This window comes from Rhinoderma darwinii, chromosome 4 (genome assembly GCF_050947455.1).
Source record: "Rhinoderma darwinii isolate aRhiDar2 chromosome 4, aRhiDar2.hap1, whole genome shotgun sequence".
Lineage (NCBI taxonomy): Eukaryota > Metazoa > Chordata > Amphibia > Anura > Rhinodermatidae > Rhinoderma > Rhinoderma darwinii.
The window spans coordinates 6,025,413-6,050,089 of record NC_134690.1 but is presented as its reverse complement, the minus strand read 5'-3'; the positions used below and the strand labels follow the sequence as shown (position 1 = coordinate 6,050,089).

At 40.2% G+C, this 24,677-nt stretch overlaps 1 protein-coding gene across 6 annotated transcripts in view; it reads left to right on the top strand.

Moving 5' to 3' along the window:
- Nucleotides 1-24,677, top strand: part of LOC142759001 (dystrobrevin beta-like) — a 180,954-nt gene that overhangs the window by 119,442 nt on the left and 36,835 nt on the right. For 5 of the 6 annotated variants that reach the window (XR_012883037.1, XR_012883036.1, XR_012883038.1 and 2 more), the window contains 2 exons: nt 18,948-19,037; nt 24,074-24,161. Coding sequence is in view for 1 of the 6 variants with exons in the window: in XM_075860782.1 (XP_075716897.1) it covers nt 18,948-19,037; nt 24,074-24,161 (178 nt within the window). In the remaining 5 variants the exon portion in view is untranslated. The remainder of the gene's footprint in view (nt 1-18,947; nt 19,038-24,073; nt 24,162-24,677) is intronic. The other variant, XR_012883039.1, reaches the window with a different exon arrangement.

Sequence of the window (24,677 nt, the reverse complement as noted above, 5' to 3'; positions counted from 1 at the left end):
ATATTCTGAATATATCACTACTATAGGACCTGCCCCATATATAACAGGGTGTGAATATTCTGAATATATCATTACTATAGGACCTGCCCCCATATATAACAGGGTGTGAATATTCTGAATATATCATTACTATAGGACCTGCCCCCATATATAACAGGGTGTGAATATTCTGAATATATCACTACTATAGGACCTGCCTCCATATATAACAGGGTGTGAATATTCTGAATATATCATTACTATAGGACCTGTCCCCATATATAACAGGGTGTGAATATTTTGAATATATCACTACTATAGGACCTGCCTCCATATATAACAGGGTGTGAATATTCTGAATATATCATTACTATAGGACCTGCCTCCATATATAACAGGGTGTGAATATTCTGAATATATCATTACTATAGGACCTGTCCCATATATAACGGGGTGTGAATATTCTGGATATATCATTACTATAGGACCTGTCTCCATATATAACAGGTTGTGAATATTCTGAATATATCATTACTATAGGACCTGCCCCATATATAACAGGGTGTGAATATTCTGGATATATCATTACTATAGGACCTGCCCCCATATATAACAGGGTGTGAATATTCTGAATATATCATTACTATAGGACCTGCCCCCATATATAACAGGGTGTGAATATTCTGAATATATCATTACTGTAGGACCTGCCCCCATATATAACAGTGTGAATATTCTGAATATATCATTACTATAGGACCTGCCCCCATATATAACAGGGTGTGAATGTTCTGGATATATCATTATTATAGGACCTGCCCCCATATATAACAGGGTGTGAATATTCTGAATATATCACTACTATAGGGCCTCCCCGTATATAACAGGGTGTGAATATTCTGAATATATCACTACTATAGGACCTGCCCCCATATATAACAGGGTGTGAATATTCTGAATATATCACTACTATAGGACCTGCCCCCATATATAACAGGGTGTGAATGTTCTGAATATATCATTACTATAGGACCTGCCCCCATATAATAACAGGGTGTGAATATTCTGAATATATGACTACTATAGGACCTGCCCCCATATATAACAGTGTAAAGGATCTGCCAGGCACTACATCTGGGTATACTCCCAGGATTAATCAGTCGACACCTGAGGCCAGATCTCTGAGACTGACACCTGCTCCCACCAATCAGGGTGGCAGGCTCAGGAGTGGGAGAGCCTATCGCGGCCTGGTCAGTCAGAGTTAGCTCCGCCCCCTGTCCATTTATACCTGCCGTTTTCTCTTCCTCCTTGCTTGTTATTCTTCTTGGATTCCTGGCCCCACTGCTGCCTTGCTCCAGCCTGCTTCTGCCGTGCTTCTGCCTTGCTTCAGTTCCGTTTATCCAGCGTTGCTCTGCCCCTGGCTTGCATCTGCTCCGTGCTCCCGTTTGTATACTCCACTACTTCCTGATCCTGACGGGATCATTCACCGCTCCGTTTCCTCGCGGCGTTCCGTGGGCTACTGTATTCCCTTGCGTGTTCCCTGTTTGTCTCCCTTGCACTTAGACAGCGTAGGGACCGCCGCCAAGTTGTACCCCGTCGCCTAGGGCGGGTCAATGCAAGTAGGCAGGGACAGGGCGGTGGGTAGATTAGGGCTCACTTGTTCCCTTCACCTCCTTCCTGCCATTACAAACAGGGTGTGAATATTCTGAATATATCACTACTATAGGACCTGCCCCCATATATAACAGGGTGTGAATATTCTGAATATATCATTACTATAGGATCTGCCACCATATATAACGGTGTGAATATTCTGAATATATCTTTACTATAGGACCTGCCCCCATATATAACAGGGTGTGAATATTCTGAATATATCATTACTAAGGACCTGCCCCCATATATAACAGGGTGTGAATATTCTGAATATATCATTACTAAGGACCTGCCCCCATATATAACAGGGTGTGAATATTCTGAATATATCACTACTATAGGACCTGCCTCCATATATAACAGGGTGTGAATATTCTGAATATATCATTACTATAGGACCTGCCACCATATATAACAGGGTGTGAATATTCTGAATATATCATTACTATAGGACCTCCCCCATATATAACAGGGTGTGAATATTCTGAATATATCACTACTATAGGACCTGCCCCATATATAACAGGGTGTGAATATTCTGAATATATCATTACTATAGGACCTGTCCCCATATATAACAGGGTGTGAATATTCTGAATATATCATTACTATAGGACCTGCCCCATATATAACAGGGTGTGAATATTCTGGATATATCATTACTATAGGACCTGCCCCATATATAACAGGGTATGAATATTCTGAATATATCATTACTATAGGACCTGTCCCCATATATAACAGGGTGTGAATATTCTGGATATATCATTACTATAGGACCTGCCTCCATATATAACAGGGTGTGAATATTCTGAATATATCATTACTATAGGACCTGCCACCATATATAACAGGGTGTGAATATTCTGAATATATCATTACTATAGGACCTCCCCCATATATAACAGGGTGTGAATATTCTGAATATATCACTACTATAGGACCTGCCCCATATATAACAGGGTGTGAATATTCTGAATATATCATTACTATAGGACCTGTCCCCATATATAACAGGGTGTGAATATTCTGAATATATCATTACTATAGGACCTGCCCCATATATAACAGGGTGTGAATATTCTGGATATATCATTACTATAGGACCTGCCCCCATATATAACAGGGTGTGAATATTCTGAATATATCACTACTATAGGACCTCCCCCCCATATATAATAGGGTGTGAATATTCTGAATATATCACTACCATAGGACCTGCCCCCATATATAACAGGGTGTGAATATTCTGAATATATCATTACTATAGGACCTGCCCCCATATATAACAGGGTGTGAATATTCTGAATATATCATTACTATAGGACCTGCCCCCATATATAACAGGGTGTGAATATTCTGAATATATCATTACTATAGGACCTGTCTCCATATATAACAGGGTGTGAATATTCTGAATATATCATTACTATAGGACCTGTCTCCATATATAACAGGGTGTGAATATTCCGAATATATCATTACTATAGGACCTGTCCCATATATAACAGGGTGTGAATAGTCCGAATATATCATTACTATAGGACCTGTCCCCATATATAACAGGGTGTGAATATTCTGAATATATCACTACTATAGGACCTCCCCCATATATAACAGGGTGTGAATATTCTGAATATATCATTACTATAGGACCTGCCCCATATATAACAGGGTGTGAATATTCTGAATATATCACTACTATAGGACCTGTCCCCATATATAACAGGGTGTGAATATTCTGAATATATCACTACTATAGGACCTCCCCCATATATAACAGGGTGTGAATATTCTGAATATATCATTACTATAGGACCTCCACCATATATAACAGGGTGTGAATATTCTGAATATATCATTACTATAGGACCTGCCCCCATATATAACAGGGTGTGAATATTCTGAATATATCATTACTATAGGACCTGCCCCCATATATAACAGGGTGTGAATATTCTGAATATATCACTACTATAGGACCTCTCCCATATATAACAGGGTGTGAATATTCTGAATATATCATTACTATAGGACCTGCCCCATATATAACAGGGTGTGAATATTCTGAATATATCACTACTATAGGACCTGTCCCCATATATAACAGGGTGTGAATATTCTGAATATATCATTACTATAGGACCTGTCTCCATATATAACAGGGTGTGAATATTCTGAATATATCATTACTATAGGACCTGCCACCATATATAACAGGGTGTGAATATTCTGGATATATCATTACTATAGGACCTCCACCATATATAACAGGGTGTGAATATTCTGGATATATCACTACTATAGGACCTGCCTCCATATATAACAGGGTATGAATATTCTGGATATATCACTACTATAGGACCTGCCTCCATGTATAACAGGGTGTGAATATTCTGAATATATCATTACTAAGGACCTGCCCCCATATATAACAGGGTGTGAATATTCTGAATATATCATTACTATAGGACCTCCCCCATATATAACAGGGTGTGAATATTCTGAATATATCATTACTATAGGACCTGCCCCCATATATAACGGGGTGTGAATATTCTGAATATATCATTACTATAGGACCTCCCCCATATATAACAGGGTGTGAATATTCTGAATATATCATTACTATAGGACCTCCCCAATATATAACAGGGTGTGAATATTCTGAATATATCATTACTATAGGACCTGCCACCATATATAACAGGGTGTGAATATTCTGAATATATCATTACTATAGGACCTGCCCCATATATAACAGGGTGTGAATATTCTGAATATATCACTACTATAGGACCTGCCCCCATATATAACGGGGTGTGAATATTCTGAATATATCATTACTATAGGACCTGACTCCATATATAACAGGGTGTGAATATTCTGAATATATCATTACTATAGGACCTGCCTCCATATATAACAGGGTGTGAATATTCTGAATATATCACTACTATAGGACCTGCCCCATATATAACAGGGTGTGAATATTCTGAATATATCATTACTATAGGACCTGCCTCCATATATAACAGGGTGTGAATATTCTGAATATATCATTACTTTAGGACCTCCCCCATATATAACAGGGTGTGAATATTCTGAATATTTCATTACTATAGGACCTTCCCCATATATAACAGGGTGTGAATATTCTGAATATATCACTACTATAGGACCTGCCCCATATATAACAGGGTGTGAATATTCTGAATATATCATTACTATAGGACCTGCCCCCATATATAACAGGGTGTGAATATTCTGAATATATCATTACTATAGGACCTCCCCCATATATAACAGGGTGTGAATATTCTGAATATATCACTACTATAGGACCTGCCTCCATATATAACAGGGTGTGAATATTCTGAATATATCATTACTATAGGACCTGTCCCCATATATAACAGGTTGTGAATATTCAGAATATATCACTACTATAGGACCTGCCTCCATATATAACAGGGTGTGAATATTCTGAATATATCATTACTATAGGACCTGCCTCCATATATAACAGGGTGTGAATATTCTGAATATATCATTACTATAGAACCTGTCCCATATATAACGGGGTGTGAATATTCTGGATATATCATTACTATAGGACCTGTCCCCATAAATAACAGGGTGTGAATATTCTGAATATATCATTACTATAGGACCTGCCCCCATATATAACAGGGTGTGAATATTCTGAATATATCATTACTATAGGACCTGCCCCCATATATAACAGGGTGTGAATATTCTCAATATATCATTACTATAGGACCTGCCTCCATATATAACCGGGTGTGAATATTCTCAATATATCATTACTATAGGACCTGCCCCCATATATAACAGGGTGTGAATATTCTGAATATATCATTACTATAGGACCTGCCCCCATATATAACAGGGTGTGAATATTCTGAATATATCATTACTATAGGACAGCCCCCATATATAACAGGGTGTGAATATTCTGAATATATCATTACTATAGGACCTGCCCCATATATAACAGGGTGTGAATATTCTGAATATATCATTACTATAGGACCTGCCTCCATATATAACAGGGTGTGAATATTCTGAATATATCATTACTATAGGACCTGCCCCATATATAACAGGGTGTGAATATTCTGAATATATCACTACTATAGGACCTGCCCCCATATATAACGGGGTGTGAATATTCTGAATATATCATTACTATAGGACCTGACTCCATATATAACAGGGTGTGAATATTCTGAATATATCATTACTATAGGACCTGCCTCCATATATAACAGGGTGTGAATATTCTAAATATATCACTACTATAGGACCTGCCCCATATATAACAGGGTGTGAATATTCTGAATATATCATTACTATAGGACCTGCCTCCATATATAACAGGGTGTGAATATTCTGAATATATCATTACTTTAGGACCTCCCCCATATATAACAGGGTGTGAATATTCTGAATATTTCATTACTATAGGACCTTCCCCATATATAACAGGGTGTGAATATTCTGAATATATCACTACTATAGGACCTGCCCCATATATAACAGGGTGTGAATATTCTGAATATATCATTACTATAGGACCTGCCCCCATATATAACAGGGTGTGAATATTCTGAATATATCATTACTATAGGACCTCCCCCATATATAACAGGGTGTGAATATTCTGAATATATCACTACTATAGGACCTGCCTCCATATATAACAGGGTGTGAATATTCTGAATATATCATTACTATAGGACCTGTCCCCATATATAACAGGTTGTGAATATTCAGAATATATCACTACTATAGGACCTGCCTCCATATATAACAGGGTGTGAATATTCTGAATATATCATTACTATAGGACCTGCCTCCATATATAACAGGGTGTGAATATTCTGAATATATCATTACTATAGAACCTGTCCCATATATAACGGGGTGTGAATATTCTGGATATATCATTACTATAGGACCTGTCCCCATATATAACAGGGTGTGAATATTCTGAATATATCATTACTATAGGACCTGCCCCCATATATAACAGGGTGTGAATATTCTGAATATATCATTACTATAGGACCTGCCCCCATATATAACAGGGTGTGAATATTCTCAATATATCATTACTATAGGACCTGCCTCCATATATAACCGGGTGTGAATATTCTCAATATATCATTACTATAGGACCTGCCCCCATATATAACAGGGTGTGAATATTCTGAATATATCATTACTATAGGACCTGCCCCCATATATAACAGGGTGTGAATATTCTGAATATATCATTACTATAGGACAGCCCCCATATATAACAGGGTGTGAATATTCTGAATATATCATTACTATAGGACCTGCCCCATATATAACAGGGTGTGAATATTCTGAATATATCATTACTATAGGACCTGCCTCCATATATAACAGGGTGTGAATATTCTGAATATATCATTACTATAGGACCTCCCCCATATATAACAGGGTGTGAATATTCTGAATATATCATTACTATAGGACCTCCCCCATATATAACAGGGTGTGAATATTCTGAATATATCATTACTATAGGACCTGCCTCCATATATAACAGGGTGTGAATATTCTGAATATATCACTACTATAGGACCTGCCCCCATATATAACGGGGTGTGAATATTCTGAATATATCATTACTATAGGACCTGCCTCCATATATAACAGGGTGTGAATATTCTGAATATATCATTACTATAGGACCTGCCTCCATATATAACAGGGTGTGAATATTCTGAATATATCATTACTATAGGACCTCCCCCATATATAACAGGGTGTGAATATTCTGAATATATCATTACTATAGGACCTTCCCCATATATAACAGGGTGTGAATATTCTGAATATATCACTACTATAGGACCTGCCCCATATATAACAGGGTGTGAATATTCTGAATATATCATTACTATAGGACCTGCCCCCATATATAACAGGGTGTGAATATTCTGAATATATCATTACTATAGGACCTGTCCCCATATATAACAGGGTGTGAATATTTTGAATATATCACTACTATAGGACCTGCCTCCATATATAACAGGGTGTGAATATTCTGAATATATCATTACTATAGGACCTGCCTCCATATATAACAGGGTGTGAATATTCTGAATATATCATTACTATAGGACCTGTCCCATATATAACGGGGTGTGAATATTCTGGATATATCATTACTATAGGACCTGTCTCCATATATAACAGGTTGTGAATATTCTGAATATATCATTACTATAGGACCTGCCCCATATATAACAGGGTGTGAATATTCTGGATATATCATTACTATAGGACCTGCCCCCATATATAACAGGGTGTGAATATTCTGAATATATCATTACTATAGGACCTGCCCCCATATATAACGGTGTGAATATTCTGAATATATCATTACTGTAGGACCTGCCCCCATATATAACAGTGTGAATATTCTGAATATATCATTACTATAGGACCTGTCCCCATATATAACAGGGTGTGAATATTCTGAATATATCATTACTATAGGACCTGCCCCCATATATAACAGGGTGTGAATGTTCTGGATATATCATTATTATAGGACCTGCCCCCATATATAACAGGGTGTGAATATTCTGAATATATCACTACTATAGGGCCTCCCCGTATATAACAGGGTGTGAATATTCTGAATATATCACTACTATAGGACCTGCCCCCATATATAACAGGGTGTGAATATTCTGAATATATCACTACTATAGGACCTGCCCCCATATATAACAGGGTGTGAATGTTCTGAATATATCATTACTATAGGACCTGCCCCCATATAATAACAGGGTGTGAATATTCTGAATATATGACTACTATAGGACCTGCCCCCATATATAACAGTGTAAAGGATCTGCCAGGCACTACATCTGGGTATACTCCCAGGATTAATCAGTCGACACCTGAGGCCAGATCTCTGAGACTGACACCTGCTCCCACCAATCAGGGTGGCAGGCTCAGGAGTGGGAGAGCCTATCGCGGCCTGGTCAGTCAGAGTTAGCTCCGCCCCCTGTCCATTTATACCTGCCGTTTTCTCTTCCTCCTTGCTTGTTATTCTTCTTGGATTCCTGGCCCCACTGCTGCCTTGCTCCAGCCTGCTTCTGCCGTGCTTCTGCCTTGCTTCAGTTCCGTTTATCCAGCGTTGCTCTGCCCCTGGCTTGCATCTGCTCCGTGCTCCCGTTTGTATACTCCACTACTTCCTGATCCTGACGGGATCATTCACCGCTCCGTTTCCTCGCGGCGTTCCGTGGGCTACTGTATTCCCTTGCGTGTTCCCTGTTTGTCTCCCTTGCACTTAGACAGCGTAGGGACCGCCGCCAAGTTGTACCCCGTCGCCTAGGGCGGGTCAATGCAAGTAGGCAGGGACAGGGCGGTGGGTAGATTAGGGCTCACTTGTTCCCTTCACCTCCTTCCTGCCATTACAAACAGGGTGTGAATATTCTGAATATATCACTACTATAGGACCTGCCCCCATATATAACAGGGTGTGAATATTCTGAATATATCATTACTATAGGATCTGCCACCATATATAACGGTGTGAATATTCTGAATATATCTTTACTATAGGACCTGCCCCCATATATAACAGGGTGTGAATATTCTGAATATATCATTACTAAGGACCTGCCCCCATATATAACAGGGTGTGAATATTCTGAATATATCATTACTAAGGACCTGCCCCCATATATAACAGGGTGTGAATATTCTGAATATATCACTACTATAGGACCTGCCTCCATATATAACAGGGTGTGAATATTCTGAATATATCATTACTATAGGACCTGTCCCCATATATAACAGGGTGTGAATATTCTGGATATATCATTACTATAGGACCTGCCTCCATATATAACAGGGTGTGAATATTCTGAATATATCATTACTATAGGACCTGCCACCATATATAACAGGGTGTGAATATTCTGAATATATCATTACTATAGGACCTCCCCCATATATAACAGGGTGTGAATATTCTGAATATATCACTACTATAGGACCTGCCCCATATATAACAGGGTGTGAATATTCTGAATATATCATTACTATAGGACCTGTCCCCATATATAACAGGGTGTGAATATTCTGAATATATCATTACTATAGGACCTGCCCCATATATAACAGGGTGTGAATATTCTGGATATATCATTACTATAGGACCTGCCCCCATATATAACAGGGTGTGAATATTCTGAATATATCACTACTATAGGACCTCCCCCCCATATATAATAGGGTGTGAATATTCTGAATATATCATTACTATAGGACCTGCCCCATATATAACAGGGTGTGAATATTCTGAATATATCATTACTATAGGACCTGCCCCCATATATAACAGGGTGTGAATATTCTGAATATATCATTACTATAGGACCTGCCCCCATATATAACAGGGTGTGAATATTCTGAATATATCATTACTATAGGACCTGCCCCCATATATAACAGGGTGTGAATATTCTGAATATATCATTACTATAGGACCTGTCTCCATATATAACAGGGTGTGAATATTCCGAATATATCATTACTATAGGACCTGTCCCATATATAACAGGGTGTGAATAGTCCGAATATATCATTACTATAGGACCTGTCCCCATATATAACAGGGTGTGAATATTCTGAATATATCACTACTATAGGACCTCCCCCATATATAACAGGGTGTGAATATTCTGAATATATCATTACTATAGGACCTGCCCCATATATAACAGGGTGTGAATATTCTGAATATATCACTACTATAGGACCTGTCCCCATATATAACAGGGTGTGAATATTCTGAATATATCACTACTATAGGACCTCCCCCATATATAACAGGGTGTGAATATTCTGAATATATCATTACTATAGGACCTCCACCATATATAACAGGGTGTGAATATTCTGAATATATCATTACTATAGGACCTGCCCCCATATATAACAGGGTGTGAATATTCTGAATATATCATTACTATAGGACCTGCCCCCATATATAACAGGGTGTGAATATTCTGAATATATCACTACTATAGGACCTCTCCCATATATAACAGGGTGTGAATATTCTGAATATATCATTACTATAGGACCTGCCCCATATATAACAGGGTGTGAATATTCTGAATATATCACTACTATAGGACCTGTCCCCATATATAACAGGGTGTGAATATTCTGAATATATCATTACTATAGGACCTGTCTCCATATATAACAGGGTGTGAATATTCTGAATATATCATTACTATAGGACCTGCCACCATATATAACAGGGTGTGAATATTCTGGATATATCATTACTATAGGACCTCCACCATATATAACAGGGTGTGAATATTCTGGATATATCACTACTATAGGACCTGCCTCCATATATAACAGGGTATGAATATTCTGGATATATCACTACTATAGGACCTGCCTCCATGTATAACAGGGTGTGAATATTCTGAATATATCATTACTAAGGACCTGCCCCCATATATAACAGGGTGTGAATATTCTGAATATATCATTACTATAGGACCTCCCCCATATATAACAGGGTGTGAATATTCTGAATATATCATTACTATAGGACCTGCCCCCATATATAACGGGGTGTGAATATTCTGAATATATCATTACTATAGGACCTCCCCCATATATAACAGGGTGTGAATATTCTGAATATATCATTACTATAGGACCTCCCCCATATATAACAGGGTGTGAATATTCTGAATATATCATTACTATAGGACCTGCCACCATATATAACAGGGTGTGAATATTCTGAATATATCATTACTATAGGACCTGCCCCATATATAACAGGGTGTGAATATTCTGAATATATCACTACTATAGGACCTGCCCCCATATATAACGGGGTGTGAATATTCTGAATATATCATTACTATAGGACCTGACTCCATATATAACAGGGTGTGAATATTCTGAATATATCATTACTATAGGACCTGCCTCCATATATAACAGGGTGTGAATATTCTGAATATATCACTACTATAGGACCTGCCCCATATATAACAGGGTGTGAATATTCTGAATATATCATTACTATAGGACCTGCCTCCATATATAACAGGGTGTGAATATTCTGAATATATCATTACTTTAGGACCTCCCCCATATATAACAGGGTGTGAATATTCTGAATATTTCATTACTATAGGACCTTCCCCATATATAACAGGGTGTGAATATTCTGAATATATCACTACTATAGGACCTGCCCCATATATAACAGGGTGTGAATATTCTGAATATATCATTACTATAGGACCTGCCCCCATATATAACAGGGTGTGAATATTCTGAATATATCATTACTATAGGACCTCCCCCATATATAACAGGGTGTGAATATTCTGAATATATCACTACTATAGGACCTGCCTCCATATATAACAGGGTGTGAATATTCTGAATATATCATTACTATAGGACCTGTCCCCATATATAACAGGTTGTGAATATTCAGAATATATCACTACTATAGGACCTGCCTCCATATATAACAGGGTGTGAATATTCTGAATATATCATTACTATAGGACCTGCCTCCATATATAACAGGGTGTGAATATTCTGAATATATCATTACTATAGAACCTGTCCCATATATAACGGGGTGTGAATATTCTGGATATATCATTACTATAGGACCTGTCCCCATATATAACAGGGTGTGAATATTCTGAATATATCATTACTATAGGACCTGCCCCCATATATAACAGGGTGTGAATATTCTGAATATATCATTACTATAGGACCTGCCCCCATATATAACAGGGTGTGAATATTCTCAATATATCATTACTATAGGACCTGCCTCCATATATAACCGGGTGTGAATATTCTCAATATATCATTACTATAGGACCTGCCCCCATATATAACAGGGTGTGAATATTCTGAATATATCATTACTATAGGACCTGCCCCCATATATAACAGGGTGTGAATATTCTGAATATATCATTACTATAGGACAGCCCCCATATATAACAGGGTGTGAATATTCTGAATATATCATTACTATAGGACCTGCCCCATATATAACAGGGTGTGAATATTCTGAATATATCATTACTATAGGACCTGCCTCCATATATAACAGGGTGTGAATATTCTGAATATATCATTACTATAGGACCTCCCCCATATATAACAGGGTGTGAATATTCTGAATATATCATTACTATAGGACCTCCCCCATATATAACAGGGTGTGAATATTCTGAATATATCATTACTATAGGACCTGCCCCCATATATAACAGGGTATGAATATTCTGGATATATCACTACTATAGGACCTGCCTCCATGTATAACAGGGTGTGAATATTCTGAATATATCATTACTATAGGACCTGCCTCCATATATAACAGGGTGTGAATATTCTGAATATATCATTACTATAGGACCTGCATCCATATATAACAGGGTGTGAATATTCTGAATATATCATTACTATAGGACCTGCCTCCATATATAACAGGGTGTGAATATTCTGAATATATCATTACTATAGGACCTGCCACCATATATAACAGGGTGTGAATATTCTGAATATATCATTACTATAGGACCTGCCCCATATATAACAGGGTGTGAATATTCTGAATATATCATTACTATAGGACCTGCCCCCATATATAACAGGGTGTGAATATTCTGAATATATCATTACTATAGGACCTCCCCCATATATAACAGGGTGTGAATATTCTGAATATATCATTACTATAGGACCTTCCCCATATATAACAGGGTGTGAATATTCTGAATATATCACTACTATAGGACCTGCCCCATATATAACAGGGTGTGAATATTCTGAATATATCATTACTATAGGACCTTCCCCATATATAACAGGGTGTGAATATTCTGAATATATCATTACTATTGGACCTGCCCCCATATATAACAGGGTGTGAATATTCTGAATATATCATTACTATAGGACCTGCCCCCATATATAACAGGGTGTGAATATTCTGAATATATCACTACTATAGGACCTGCCTCCATATATAACAGGGTGTGAATATTCTGAATATATCATTACTATAGGACCTGTCCCCATATATAACAGGGTGTGAATATTTTGAATATATCACTACTATAGGACCTACCCCATATATAACAGGGTGTGAATATTCTGGATATATCATTACTATAGGACCTGCCCCCATATATAACAGGGTGTGAATATTCTGAATATATCACTACTATAGGACCTGCCGCCATATATAACAGGGTGTGAATATTCTGAATATATCATTACTATAGGACCTGCCCCCATATATAACAGGGTGTGAATATTCTGAATATATCATTACTATAGGACCTGCCCCCATATATAACAGGGTGTGAATATTCTGAATATATCATTACTATAGGACCTGCCCCCATATATAACAGGGTGTGAATATTCTGAATATATCATTACTATAGGACCTGCCTCCATATATAACAGGGTGTGAATATTCTGGATATATCATTACTATAGGACCTCCCCCATATATAACAGGGTGTGAATATTCTGAATATATCATTACTATAGGACCTCCCCCATATATAACAGGGTGTGAATATTCTGAATATATCATTACTATAGGACCTGCCTCCATATATAACAGGGTGTGAATATTCTGAATATATCACTACTATAGGACCTGCCTCCATGTATAACAGGGTGTGAATATTCTGAATATATCATTACTATAGGACCTGCCCCCATATATAACAGGGTGTGAATATTCTGAATATATCATTACTATAGGACCTGTCCCATATATAACGGGGTGTGAATATTCTGAATATATCATTACTATAGGACCTGCCTCCATATATAACAGGGTGTGAATATTCTGAATATATCATTACTATAGGACCTGCCTCCATATATAACAGTGTGTGAATATTCTGAATATATCACTACTATAGGACCTGCCTCCATATATAACAGGGTGTGAATATTCTGAATATATCATTACTATAGGACCTGCCCCCATATATAACAGGGTGTGAATATTCTGAATATATCACTACTATAGGACGTCCCCCATATATAACAGGGTGTGAATATTCTGAATATATCATTACTATAGGACCTGCCCCCATATATAACAGGGTGTGAATATTCTGAATATATCACTACTATAGGACCTGCCCCCATATATAACAGGGTGTGAATATTCTGAATATATTATTACTATAGGACCTGCCACCATATATAACAGGGTGTGAATATTCTGAATATATCATTACTATAGGACCTCCCCCATATATAACAGGGTGTGAATATTCTGAATATATCACTACTATAGGACCTGCCCCCATATATAACAGGGTGTGAATATTCTGAATATATCATTACTATAGGACCTGCCCCCATATATAACAGGGTGTGAATATTCTGAATATATCATTACTATAGGACCTGCCCCGATATATAACAGGGTGTGAATATTCTGAATATATCACTACTATAGGACCTGCCCCCATATATAACAGGGTGTGAATATTCTGAATATATCATTACTATAGGACCTGCCCCCATATATAACAGGGTGTGAATATTCTGAATATATCATTACTATAGGACCTGCCCCATATATAACAGGGTGTGAATATTCTGAATATATCATTACTATAGGACCTGCCACCATATATAACAGGGTTTGAATATTCTGAATATATCACTACTATAGGACCTGCCCCCATATATAACAGGGTGTGAATATTCTGAATATATCATTACTATAGGACCTGCCCCCATATATAACAGGGTGTGAATATTCTGAATATATCACTACTATAGGACCTGCCTCCATATATAACAGGGTGTGAATATTCTGAATATATCATTACTATAGGACCTGTCCCCATATATAACAGGGTGTGAATATTCTGAATATATCATTACTATAGGACCTGTCCCATATATAACAGGGTGTGAATATTCTGAATATATCACTACTATAGGACCTGCCCCCATATATAACAGGGTGTGAATATTCTGAATATATCATTACTATAAGACCTGCCCCCATATATAACAGGGTGTGAATATTCTGAATATATCACTACTATAGGACCTGCCCCCATATATAACAGGGTGTGAATATTCTGAATATATCATTACTATAGGACCTGCCCCCATATATAACAGGGTGTGAATATTCTAAATATATCATTACTATAGGACCTCCCCCATATATAACAGGGTGTGAATATTCTGAATATATCATTACTATAGGACCTGCCCCCATATATAACAGGGTGTGAATATTCTGAATATATCATTACTATAGGACCTCCCCCATATATAACAGGGTGTGAATATTCTGAATATATCATTACTATAGGACCTGCCACCATATATAACAGGGTGTGAATATTCTGAATATATCACTACTATAGGACCTGCCCCCATATATAACAGGGTGTGAATATTCTGAATATATCACTACTATAGGACCTGCCCCCATATATAACAGGGTGTGAATATTCTGAATATATCATTACTATAGGACCTCCCCCATATATAACAGGGTGTGAATATTCTGAATATATCATTACTATAGGACCTGCCTCCATATATAACAGGGTGTGAATATTCTGAATATATCATTACTATAGGACCTGCCCCCATATATAACAGGGTGTGAATATTCTGAATATATCATTACTATAGGATCTGCCTCCATATATAACAGGGTGTGAATATTCTGAATATATCATTACTATAGGACCTCCCCCATATATAACAGGGTGTGAATATTCTGAATATATCATTACTATAGGACCTGCCCCATATATAACAGGGTGTGAATATTCTGAATATATCACTACTATAGGACCTGCCCCATATATAACAGGGTGTGAATATTCTGAATATATCACTACTATAGGACCTGCCTCCATATATAACAGGGTGTGAATATTCTGAATATATCATTACTATAGGACCTGCCCCCATATATAACAGGGTGTGAATATTCCGGATATATCATTACTATAGGACCTGCCTCCATATATAACGGGGTGTGAATATTCTGAATATATCACTACTATAGGACCTGCCCCATATATAACAGGGTATGAATATTCTGAATATATCATTACTATAGGACCTGCCCCCATATATAACAGGGTGTGAATATTCTGAATATATCATTACTATAGGACCTTCCCCATATATAACAGGGTGTGAATATTCTGAATATATCACTACTATAGGACCTGCCCCCATATATAACAGGGTGTGAATATTCCGGATATATCATTACTATAGGACCTGCCCCCATATATAACAGGATGTGAATATTCTGAATATATCATTACTATAGGACCTGCCCCCATATATAACAGGGTGTGAATATTCTGAATATATCATTACTATAGGACCTGCCCCATATATAACAGGGTGTGAATATTCTGAATATATCATTACTATAGGACCTGCCCCCATATATAACAGGGTGTGAATATTCTGAATATATCACTACTATAGGACCTCCCCCATATATAACAGGGTGTGAATATTCTGAATATATCATTACTACAGGACCTGCCTCCATATATAACAGGGTGTGAATATTCTAAATATATCATTACTATAGGACCTCCCCCATATATAACAGGGTGTGAATATTCTGAATATATCATTACTATAGGACCTGCCCCCATATATAACAGGGTGTGAATATTCTGAATATATCACTACTATAGGACCTCCACCATATATAACAGGGTGTGAATATTCTGAATATATCATTACTATAGGACCTCCACCATATATAACAGGGTGTGAATATTCTGAATATATCATTACTATAGGACCTGCCCCCATATATAACAGGGTGTGAATATTCTGAATATATCACTACTATAGGACCTGCCCCCATATATAACAGGGTGTGAATATTCTGAATATATCATTACTATAGGACCTGCCCCCATATATAACAGGGTGTGAATATTCTGAATATATCATTACTATAGGACCTGCCCCATATATAACAGGGTGTGAATATTCTGAATATATCATTACTATAGGACCTGCCCCCATATATAACAGGGTGTGAATATTCTGAATATATCATTACTATAGGACCTGTCCCCATATATAACAGGGTGTGAATATTCTGAATATATCATTACTATAGGACCTGCCCCCATATATAACAGGGTGTGAATATTCTGAATATATCATTACTATAGGACCTGCCCCCATATATAACAGGGTGTGAATACTATCACTACTAAAGGACCAGATGATTGTAGGACAAGTTTATACAACCTACTGTTCTCTGTTATCAGCCATTTGAGATTTGTTCTGTTACAGTGTTAGTGTCAACAATCCTTTGTGAGATAAATACATTGTAACAAACCCTCCGCTGTGAGAAGTATTTCAGTCTGTACAGGTTCTCATCCTATGGATGTAAATTAAAATGTTTCTTTTCACTGACGGCAAGCGGAGATTTTAAAAATGGTGAGAGAGTGACAGACCTTTGTATTGTGACTAAGAGTCCACCCGCATCTCCTGGTCTAATTCCCTCTTCTCTTGTTACTGTCTTAACGAACCCTCAGCTGTGAGAAGGTCAGGGCAAGGTCTTCATTCTCTGGATGTAAACAAGAAGCTGTAATAACCTCCTGGCCTGCAGGGGGGGCTATGCTGAAATTCTGTCTATTACTCCATTCGCTCTCAGAGCTGCACTCTGCTGCTTTCCTTTTAGCTCTCAGGTTGCATGACTCCACATCTTTCCTCTGCGCTCTTCCGCAGACTCTGCTGTGTTGCATTGTGGGAGATGTAATGTTTTTAATGCTGATTTAGAAAATGACTGCCCTCACACTGCATTGTGGGAGCCCGGCTGTCTCCTATATCAGATGGTTGGGTCCCATGACCTCCATCCTCTATGATACAGTCCGGGCAGGGCTCTCTGTATGGAGGGGAGTCACCCGGTGCCGGCAGTAGTCCTCCGCCTGGCTGGCGTGTGTGTGCTGCCCCCTGTGGTCCTCCCCGTCACATCAGTGATTGCTGCGGTTCGTCTCCTTGTGGCTCTGGCTGTGTAATGGGCTGATGCGGGGGGTTTAGATTGTGGGTACATTGCATGTCCTCGTGTTATCAGGGTTCTCATGTGGCCCCCGGGGGCCCCTCATCTCATTCATCCTGTTAACGTTTCTCTCATCGGTTGTCACCAGGTCGCAGCACAACATGGACGCTGGCAGCCGCCTACCGGACGAGCATGCCCTGATAGCGGATTATGTGGCCCGGCTCCGCAATGGCACACGGTTAGTGATAGGGGGCGCCGGCCGCTGATCCATTGTTATATGTATCACTCCTATACAACATTGTAACAAAGTGTGACGTTTATTTAAAGGGCCGGTGACTATTTTTAGTTTTTCCTGTCTGATCCACATGATACAGTGAAATTTCCCGTTACCTGGCGGCGCCCACGTCTGTCACACAAAGGCTTCTCCACCTGCGCCATGTCTCACCCTCATCTTATCATAAGGACCAGCCAGGAGGATTTTTTGTCATGTGTAGAGTCCTTCATTTCATGAGCGGATAGAATACCCCCATCATTTGCCTGGATATAAAGCGGGGGAACTCTGCATTACTTCTCTTGTACTGATCTTACTCTAGTCACATCCAGAGCTGCATTCACCTGTCTGCGGACATGCTGTTAGCTCCCAGGCGCCACATGCACCATCTGCCACCTGCTGGTGTATTCATTTGTACAGATCGTGCTCTGCCGTGCTGCATTCTGGAAGATGTAGTGTATTTACCAGGCTTATGTGAGGTGAAATGCATTGTGGTAATGGCGGCCATTTTGCTTGTCACCGAATATAAATAAGAAACCGTTGAATAGAATTTGGGAGAAGAGGATAGATAAAATGCTACCGTCTATCCTTTCTGTATGGAGCATGCTCCGCTGTGTTGCATTGTGGAACATGTAGGGTAACCAGCAGAACTGTGAATGCAGCTCTAGCTGTGACTGGAGTATAAGTACACAGTACTCCCTGGGGATGCAGCTACTCGGGGTCTGGGGCTCGAGGGCTGGCATTGCAGTCAGTAGTCCCGGTGCCACCTTACTCCATGGCAGCAGTGCAGCTCTGACCATCGGGGGGCGCTCTCATGTCCACCGGAATCTTTTTCATTCTATGAATTGTACAAATGACAAAAATAAAAATCCGCTGCTGCGAAGCCGCATTGTGTAGGACGAGGCGCTCCCTGTACCTCTATATTCTCATGCAGCCCCCCCCCCTCCTCAGTATATATAATGCAAAGCCTGTATCTGAGCCTGGATGGGCCCTACTGGGGGAAATAGATTGTAAGTTCCTGGGGACAAGGATGATGGGAGTTTTACATTGTGTGTGATCTCTGGACAGGGATGATGGGAGTGATACATTGTGTGTGATATCTGGGCAGGGATGATGGGGGTGATACATTGTGTGTGATATCTGGACAGGGATGATGGGGGTGATACATTGTGTGTGATCTCTGGACAGGGATGATGGGGGTGATACATTGTGTGTGATATCTGGGCAGGGATGATGGGAGTGATACATTGTGTGTGATATCTGGGCAGGGATGATGGGGGTGATACATTGTGTGTGATATCTGGACAGGGATGATGGGGGTGATACATTGTGTGTGATATCTGGGCAGGGATGATGGGGGTGATACATTGTGTGTGATCTCTGGACAGGGATGATGGGAGTGATACATTGTGTGTGATATCTGGGCAGGGATGATGGGGGTGATACATTGTGTGTGATATCTGGGCAGGGATGATGGGAGTGATACATTGTGTGTGATATCTGGACAGGGATGATGGGGGTGATACATTGTGTGTGTGATATCTGGACAGGGATGATGGGGGTGATACATTGTGTGTGATATCTGGACAGGGATGATGGGAGTGATACATTGTGTGTGATATCCGGACAGGGATGATGGGAGTGATACATTGTGTGTGATATCTGGACAGGGATGATGGGGGTGATACATTGTGTGTGATATCTGGACAGGGATGATGGGAGTGATACATTGTGTGTGATATCTGGGCAGGGATGATGGGGGTGATACATTGTGTGTGATATCTGGACAGGGATGATGGGGGTGATACATTGTGTGTGTGATATCTGGACAGGGATGATGGGAGTGATACATTGTGTGTGATATCTGGGCAGGGATGATGGGAGTGATACATTGTGTGTGATATCTGGACAGGGATGATGGGGGTGATACATTGTGTGTGATATCTGGACAGGGATGATGGGAGTGATACATTGTGTGTGATCTCTGGACAGGGATGATGGGGGTGATACATTGTGTGTGATATCTGGACAGGGATGATGGGGGTGATACATTGTGTGTGATATCTGGGCAGGGATGATGGGGGTGATACATTGTGTGTGATATCTGGGCAGGGATGATGGGGGTGATACATTGTGTGTGATATCTGGGCAGGGATGATGGGGGTGATACATTGTGTGTGATATCTGGGCAGGGATGATGGGGGTGATACATTGTGTGTGATATCTGGACAGGGATGATGGGGGTGATACATTGTGTGTGTGATATCTGGACAGGGATGATGGGGGTGATACATTGTGTGTGTGATATCTGGACAGGGATGATGGGAGTGATACATTGTGTGTGATATCCGGACAGGGATGATGGGAGTGATACATTGTGTGTGATATCTGGACAGGGATGATGGGGGTGATACATTGTGTGTGATATCTGGACAGGGATGATGGGAGTGATACATTGTGTGTGATATCTGGGCAGGGATGATGGGGGTGATACATTGTGTGTGATATCTGGGCAGGGATGATGGGAGTGATACATTGTGTGTGATATCTGGGCAGGGATGATGGGGGTGATACATTGTGTGTGATATCTGGACAGGGATGATGGGAGTGATACATTGTGTGTGATATCTGGGCAGGGATGATGGGAGTGATACATTGTGTGTGATATCTGGGCAGGGATGATGGGGGTGATACATTGTGTGTGATATCTGGACAGGGATGATGGGAGTTTTACATTGTGTGTGATCTCTGGACAGGGATGATGGGAGTGATACATTGTGTGTGATATCTGGACAGGGATGATGGGGGTGATACATTGTGTGTGATATCTGGACAGGGATGATGGGAGTGATACATTGTGTGTGATATCTGGGCAGGGATGATGGGGGTGATACATTGTGTGTGATATCTGGACAGGGATGATGGGGGTGATACATTGTGTGTGTGTGATATCTGGACAGGGATGATGGGGGTGATACATTGTGTGTGATCTCTGGACAGGGATGATGGGAGTGATACATTGTGTGTGATATCTGGACAGGGATGATGGGGGTGATACATTGTGTGTGATATCTGGACAGGGATGATGGGAGTGATACATTGTGTGTGATATCTGGACAGGGATGATGGGAGTGATACATTGTGTGTGATATCTGGGCAGGGATGATGGGGGTGATACATTGTGTGTGATATCTGGGCAGGGATGATGGGGGTGATACATTGTGTGTGATATCTGGACAGGGATGATGGGAGTGATACTTTGTGTGTGATATCCGGACAGGGATGATGGGGGTGATACATTGTGTGTGATATCTGGGCAGGGATGATGGGGGTGATACTATGTGTGTGATATCTGGACAGGGATGATGGGAGTGATACTTTGTGTGTGATATCTGGACAGGGATGATGGGGGTGATACATTGTGTGTGTGATCTCTGGACAGGGATGATGGGGGTGATACTTTGTGTGTGATCTCCGGACAGGGATGATGGGGGTGATACATTGTGTGTGATATCCGGACAGGGATGATGAGAGTGATACATTGTGTGTGATATCCGGACAGGGATGATGAGAGTGATACATTGTGTGTGATATCCGGACAGGGATGATGGGGGTGATACTTTGTGTGTGATATCCGGACAGGGATGATGAGAGTGATACATTGTGTGTGATATCCGGACAGGGATGATGAGAGTGATACATTGTGTGTGATATCCGGACAGGGATGATGAGAGTGATACATTGTGTGTGATATCCGGACAGGGATGATGGGGGTGATACATTGTGTGTGTGATCTCTGGACAGGGATGATGGGGGTGATACATTGTGTGTGATATCCGGACAGGGATGATGAGAGTGATACATTGTGTGTGATATCCGGACAGGGATGATGGGGGTGATACATTGTGTGTGTGATCTCTGGACAGGGATGATGGGGGTGATACTTTGTGTGTGATCTCCGGACAGGGATGATGGGGGTGATACATTGTGTGTGATATCCGGACAGGGATGATGAGAGTGATACATTGTGTGTGATATCCGGACAGGGATGATGGGGGTGATACATTGTGTGTGTGATCTCTGGACAGGGATGATGGGGGTTATACATTGTGTGTGTGATCTCTGGACAGGGATGATGGGGGTTATACATTGTGTGTGTGATCTCTGGACAGGGATGATGGGGGTGATACATTGTGTGTGATCTCTGGACAGGGATGATGGGGGTGATACATTGTGTGTGTGATCTCTGGACAGGGATGATGGGGGTGATACATTGTGTGTGTGATATCTGGACAGGGATGATGGGGGTGATACATTGTGTGTGTGATATCTGGACAGGGATGATGGGGGTGATACATTGTGTGTGATCTCTGGACAGGGATGATGGGAGTGATACATTGTGTGTGATATCTGGACAGGGATGATGGGGGTGATACATTGTGTGTGATATCTGGGCAGGGATGATGGGGGTGATACATTGTGTGTGATATCTGGACAGGGATGATGGGAGTGATACATTGTGTGTGATATCTGGGCAGGGATGATGGGGGTGATACATTGTGTGTGATCTCTGGACAGGGATGATGGGAGTGATACATTGTGTGTGATCTCTGGGCAGGGATGATGGGGGTGATACATTGTGTGTGTGATCTCTGGACAGGGATGATGGGGGTGATACATTGTGTGTGTGATATCTGGACAGGGATGATGGGGGTGATACATTGTGTGTGTGATCTCTGGGCAGGGATGATGGGGGTGATACATTGTGTGTGTGATATCTGGGCAGGGATGATGGGGGTGATACATTGTGTGTGATATCTGGGCAGGGATGATGGGGGTGATACATTGTGTGTGATATCTGGGCAGGGATGATGGGGGTGATACATTGTGTGTGATATCTGGGCAGGGATGATGGGGGTGATACATTGTGTGTGATATCTGGGCAGGGATGATGGGGGTGATACAATCTGTGTACGCAGCTCATGTTGTGCTTCCATTGTCAGTGTGTTGGACAGTCCGAGCCGGCTGGATGAAGAACATCGTCTGATCGCTCGTTACGCCGCCAGACTCGCCGCTGAGGCCGGGAACTCGGTGAGTAAATGACTAATGAGGGTGAGAAGTTTTATCTCCACATCGAGGGAATCCCAGAAGCCGGGAGCGGACGATGTACGTGGTGGCAAATAATCATCAATGTTCAGTCACCACCTCATATTATACTCCAGTCACATCCAGAGCTGCTCCTAATAGTCTCCATATAACATCTCTCTTCTACCTATCCTCATATCACATTTTATACTCCAGCCACCTCCAGAGCTGCTCCTAATCATCTCCATATAACACCTCTTCTCTCATCTTCCACTTTTTCTCACATCACATTTTATACTCCAGTCACATCCAGAGCTGCATTTACATTTCTTCCTGTAAACCAGCTGCCTGCTGGGAGACGTAGTTTGTTTTCTACTGTCTGGTGTAAACACTACATGTTCTACAATGCTACGTAGCAGAGCGAGTTCTGCGCAGACCCTGAACCAGCAGGTGGCGCCAGAAAAATTTGAGATCCTGGGAGCTAACAGGAAAGCAGTAGAATTGTGAATGCAGCTCTGGATG